The sequence below is a fragment of the Chenopodium quinoa genome, unplaced genomic scaffold (genome assembly GCF_001683475.1).
Source record: "Chenopodium quinoa cultivar QQ74 unplaced genomic scaffold, ASM168347v1, whole genome shotgun sequence".
Lineage (NCBI taxonomy): Eukaryota > Viridiplantae > Streptophyta > Magnoliopsida > Caryophyllales > Amaranthaceae > Chenopodium > Chenopodium quinoa.
This window is the reverse complement of record NW_018744659.1, coordinates 49,696-55,063: the sequence shown is the minus strand read 5'-3', so window position 1 is coordinate 55,063 and position 5,368 is coordinate 49,696. Positions and strand designations below refer to the sequence as shown.

General features: G+C 37.6%; 1 protein-coding gene across 3 annotated transcripts; it reads right to left on the bottom strand.

Annotated features, from left to right (window-relative positions):
- Positions 1 to 1,985: 1,985 nt before the first annotated feature.
- On the bottom strand, positions 1,986 to 4,860 carry LOC110701774. Of its 3 annotated transcripts, XM_021879404.1 has the most exons (6): positions 4,680 to 4,834; positions 3,850 to 4,095; positions 3,667 to 3,744; positions 2,902 to 3,594; positions 2,674 to 2,811; positions 1,988 to 2,568 (listed from the first exon to the last, which is right to left on the bottom strand). In XM_021879404.1, the coding sequence occupies exons 2-6, from the start codon at positions 3,874 to 3,876 to the stop codon at positions 2,410 to 2,412; spliced, it is 1,095 nt and encodes a 364-aa protein (XP_021735096.1). In that variant the 5' UTR covers positions 3,877 to 4,095; positions 4,680 to 4,834; the 3' UTR covers positions 1,988 to 2,409. The 3 variants fall into 3 exon arrangements, with proteins under 3 accessions (XP_021735095.1, XP_021735094.1, XP_021735096.1); XM_021879403.1 differs by having other exon boundaries at positions 1,986 to 2,811; positions 4,709 to 4,860; XM_021879402.1 differs by having other exon boundaries at positions 1,986 to 2,811; positions 4,680 to 4,835.
- Positions 4,861 to 5,368: the final 508 nt, after the last annotated feature.

Here is a 5,368-nt window from a genome sequence, read left to right as displayed (position 1 = left end):
AGTGGGAAAGAATCACCAGAAGAGCTTACGAAAGCTCCAGTAGAACTCCATTAATACTGTCTCAACTGTTGCTTCATTGCCCCACACAGCTGCTGCTAACACGCAACTTGAAGTGCGTACCGGGGAAACCAGTGCACAACACAACCTTCCAAAGCAAAGAACAGAAGGAGAACCGTGGTGTGATCTTTGTAAAATCAGCTGCACAAGCGACAATGGTCTTCAGACGCATTTGGTGGGAAAGAAACACAAGAAGAACTTACGTAGGCAGGAGTCTCTGTAGTTGTCTGTTTTAAAAACATGGACATTAGGATGTAATAGTTTAATGATCGATTCTGCTGCATAATGTGAATGACTTAAACATATGATTTTATTATCCTAACCCCCTCGGTTTGTAACCATAACATGAATTAGATTTTTTGAAAAGTTTGTACCGCATATGTTATGGTCATTTTATAAAAAACCGTGCAATATCAAGTACAAGTAGCGTTTCATACGGAGTGTACAAAATTCTGATGCACAGGCAGTTAATGATGCATTGCTTTAGTTATGATGCATTAAAACTGTGGTTTAAAATTGTGACTTTTCAAAAATGTGCCTTTTCAAAAATGTGCAGTTATTGTGTTTTCTTTTATGTGCAGTTAATGTGCAGTTATGATGTGCAGTTAATGTGGAGTTATGATGCATTGCTTCGTTTATTGTGTTTATTTAGAAACCGTCCTTCAGTTTTCTTTTCAGTTCTCCATGTTCTTTGAAATATTTTGTGCTTTCTCCAACTTCTTTTAAATCTTTTCCTCTTCCTACGAGCACCGAAACCATGGCTAACAGAGAAATGCGACAGTTGAAAGCGCATCTTGAAGTGTTGTACGTTGAACTGGCTGAAATAAGTGCGCAGTAGAAGGCTAAGGGAGAAGAATTGGGTGAAATCTGTGCGCAGGAGAAGGCTAAGGGAGAAGAATTGGGTGAAATCCGTGCGCAGAGGAAGGTTAAGATAGAAGAATTGGCTAAGATTAGAGCAGCACATACCGCCAAGCTACAAGAAGCGAGGGTTTTGTCAGCCCAGTTGCACCGGCTTCGAGACCAGCGCATTGCAGCGCTTTATGGGCAAGTTGATGAAATCCGTACAAGGGGTTTGGCAGGTTATGGCGGAGATGGGCCGACTGTTGAATATATGGAACCTGTTGACAGGATTATTAAACAGGACAGGGGTGAAAACGTGGCTAGGAATGTTGGTGTACGAGGAGGTCATGTAGAAAAGAAGGATGATGGTGGTGTTGGCGGTGTTGGAGGAGGTCCTGTGGAACAGAATGAGGATGATGATGAGATGGAATGCATAATTCAATATAAGAATCACCATAGATCTGCTCTGGTATTGTTTTTCACTTGCGTATTCGTGTGTTTGTCTTTCTATTCGTGTGTTAATGTGTGTGATTTGATGTTGTGTTGTTTTCCTTGTGCGTAGCCTCTTCCTAAACATTGGAAGTCTTTTGCTTCTGTTTTTTCGGCTCTTGTTCGTGTTGAACGTGGTCCCGGAGGGCCAGCGTGGAATGTGGAATTGCTCGGTGCAAAAATTAGTGACACTCGTGGTCTATTCATGTATTCTGGTTGGGAGAACTTTGTGGTTGACAATGATGTCCAGGATGGTGATATTCTGAGTGTGCGTTATGTTGGTCAAGGAGTTTTCCATATTCTGATAACTAGGATCCGAAATGGATGCTATTAAATTCTTGTAATTCTCTAAAATTGGAACCTAAAATCATTTTTAGTTATGTATTTGGTGCGTTCCATTATCCCTCGCGAACGAATTCGAGAGAACTTTTGAATTGCGCTTCTTTCTTTGTATCTTACTTACTTACTTTCGAATATGCTTTCTTGTATCTTCTTTCCTGATGAGGAAGGCGTCTCTCCTCTCCTAAAATTGGATTATTATTGTAAACTTCGCGGGTTGAAAGTTATAATCTGCTTTATTCAATAATCTGCTTTATTTACAATTTTTGTAAGTCTCCTAAAATTTAAGTTTTTTAAGTTTTGAACTGAATCTCAAAGCCTTGAATTCCGCCTTAGGTTTTGAAGCTGAATTCAAGACCTTGAGATTCATATTGAACAAAGACATTGACAACTTTGCTTCGTTTATAGTTTAAACAAGTTGTCGAGTCTCATTTTACTTATTTAAATCCCACATAGTATTTTGTCAATTGAAAATAATATTAATCTGAATAGTATTCAACGAAACTGAAAATAAGAATATCCAAATACAAATAATATCCAAATCATTAGAATACAAATAGAAATACAAATAAGAATATCCGAATTATTCATCTGTTAGCTCAGGAATTCGGCCCCTCCTTTGCCTAGCCTTGAAGTTAAACCCAGGCACTGGTGGTAAATCATGCATCTGCATCCAAATAAAGTTCAATAAAGTTCACCGTATGCAACTACTTTAAGATCAGAGAACACAGGTGAAACAACTACTTTAAGATCAAACCTCACATTATTCACTCCAGCTTGTAGGGGTCCAACACTACCCCTTGCATCCCTTGGGTGGTGTTCACCATAAGCAACATCCAATAGCTTGAACCACAGAAAGACATACAAATGGAATAAGGTTACTCTAAACCATACTATGCAATATAATAAAAACAATACAAAAGTTGAAACAAATACAAAAGTGCTTACCCCTAGTTTCCCGTAGTCGTCGGACAGCAATTTGTCTGATTTTGCTGCCTTCCCAATCTGCTGCATAGTCCACACTTTAATTTTTGGAAAAACATCCCATTCAATAGGATCCCTATCCAACCGATCCAAGTAAAATATCTGCCAAAATTGTAAAAGAAAAAGAAGCAATTACTAAAACAAAACGCACAACGAAAAACAAAACAAGCAAGAGTACACTGAAACACTTACTACGGCAAATATTGCACACCCGCCGCATCCACTGGCAAACCCGTTAGCATGGAAACTTCGAGCAAAATTTTGAAGGCTCTCCAGCAACTTCGACAACACTAAAGAACACCAATCAAACTCAGTTGCCTCCGTAGCACAACTTACTGCAGGTAGTAGGTCAGACGCAAGCCGGGGGGACTGCGTGGGACACAACACCATCTCCAAAGAAATTATCAAGAACAACGTCTTGAATTCCTCTTCCTCTCCAGCATCAAAGTACCCCTCTAACCGATTCATCATATCTGAACTTAATGGTATGCCTACAGACGTGTATACCTGACCAGATTGTCCAACAGACTTCTTGGACTCCCAAGATTTACCATACTTCAAAAAAATTCTCTGAACCTTTTCATGATCACGTGCGGTCATGGTTTTAGTACAAGGAACAAACCTAGGACCCATTGGTATCCCTATTACCCACCGAACCTGATTCTTTAAAAACCTAAACTCAACACCGTTGGTACTTCTAAGTATTTTACTGATTGGATCCATCCGTGTCATCACCCAGTATGCCAATTGTCTTGGTAAATGCATATCTAAAGCAAGATGTAAAAGACTACCAAATCCCATCTCACAAACCCAACGTCTTCTCCTGTCATCAAATTTCTGACATATGCGCCCAAATGACTCAATGCGGCAACTCATGTTAGGAGGCTGCCAATGAAGGTACATTAAGTAAGTTCATATCCCACACCAAATGACCACTGAATCAACAAGCAAACTTACCCGGCTTCTGGCCTTTGAATGTTCAGCCATCACCTCCGCTCTACCTTTGACAGCCCCTCCATAACTTAATCCGTCATCCTAAGCAGCACACACCAGTAACTTAATTCATGCATAAACCTTAATCATGCAAAAACACCAAACACCAAATTCACACGCATCGAACATAATTCCATGTTGTAGTACCTTAAACAATTCCGGGTACAAATGCATGGTCTTCTGCCGACATACCTTACTCTTCTTACTGAGCCCATACCCCTCTTCATCATCTTCAGCCTTCGTTACCAAAATATAAAACCATAATTCAAAACATAATCACATCCCAGCCTCACCATTGTATCTAAAAAATCTAAACAATATATCTATAAAAAACCAAAAACCCTCACCATTGTACGTTTACGCTTACCATTCCCCTCTGAAATTTTCGTAATCCTGTCAAATACATCAAATACGGTGTGTTAATTACATTACACACAATACTCAATCTAATCTAATCTACCCACAACCAAATCGAAACTCGATACGATTTCACACCATCACACAATATCACATATATAGAACGAATAATGAGCACCAATGAATCAATAATTCACCTCAATTCCATCGAATGAACATTTCAAATGCAAAATTCACCTCATTCCATGAACATTTAAAATGCAAAATTCACCTCATTCCATCAAATGAACATTTCAGAGCAGCGAAACGCATCTAATTCCACTATTTAATTCCAGATAATATAATAAATTAAAACAATTAACGTCGAAGTAATCCGAACTGCCTTGAAATAATCTGCAAATATTTATGTCAATGAAATAATTCTGCAAATAATGTCAATTGAAATAATCCGAACCCTAAATAAATCCGAACTGCCTCGCCGAAATAATTCTGTCAATTGAAACAATCGACGTACTGAACATCGACCCTCAACTCTATAACATTCGGAAAAACAACAAGCCAAGTTCGAATTGAGAAAAAAAAAGAACCCAAGTTCGAAATGAACATGAATCAGAAAGAACCTGGATAAACCAAGAGTTCGAGTTCGGACCTCTTCGAGTTGAGTTGAGTTTCGCCCAGCTCTTCAACTTGAGATTCCAAGAAGTCGAATTGAAAAACCGGAATCCTTGCCTTCTTCGACTTGAGTTTCGCCCAGATTTTGACTCTTCAAGAATACCCCATAACCGATGAAACTAACAGGTCACTGTGAAAACTCCATAAACATAGGTGGGCAAACCAGCTAGGCAAACCAAGTAAAACACGTTAGAATAATGACGCCACATCACACATAAACCAAATGACTTATATGAGGTGTAATGTCGGTTATACCCCCATGAGAAACATAAGATGTTTCTCATCATGAGAAATGGGGCCTCCTCGTTTAAAATTATCTTTAAAAATGAATTTTATTATTAAATAATACTTTATAACAGACTTATAAGATATTAATCGAAAGTTATAATTTATTTTGTACATAAAAAAATTTGGAATTTTTTTTTTTTTTAAAGTCTGAAATAGTTTTCTATCATGAAATATACGTAGTATATATAGGAATTTTGTTTATCATTATTTGACATTATATATGACATATCAATGCATAACTTTTCTCAATATTAGTAAGATGATATTATATATTGTATAATAATCTTAATCTACAATAATGTATGAATTATTGATCACTTAATAAATATATTTGTATAAATATTAGTTA

What these genes read in the sequence shown, in the direction of transcription:
- LOC110701774 (XM_021879403.1), bottom strand. Translation starts at nt 3,876, where the DNA reads ATGCATTTGTACCCGGAATTGTTTAAG. An exon ending in TGTACCCGGAATTGTTTAAG is followed by an intron (nt 3,745 to 3,849) that starts GTACTACAACAT and finishes TGTGCTGCTTAG; the next exon opens with GATGACGGATTAAGTTATGG. An exon ending in GGTGTGCAATATTTGCCGTA is followed by an intron (nt 2,812 to 2,901) that starts GTAAGTGTTTCA and finishes CAATTTTGGCAG; the next exon opens with ATATTTTACTTGGATCGGTT.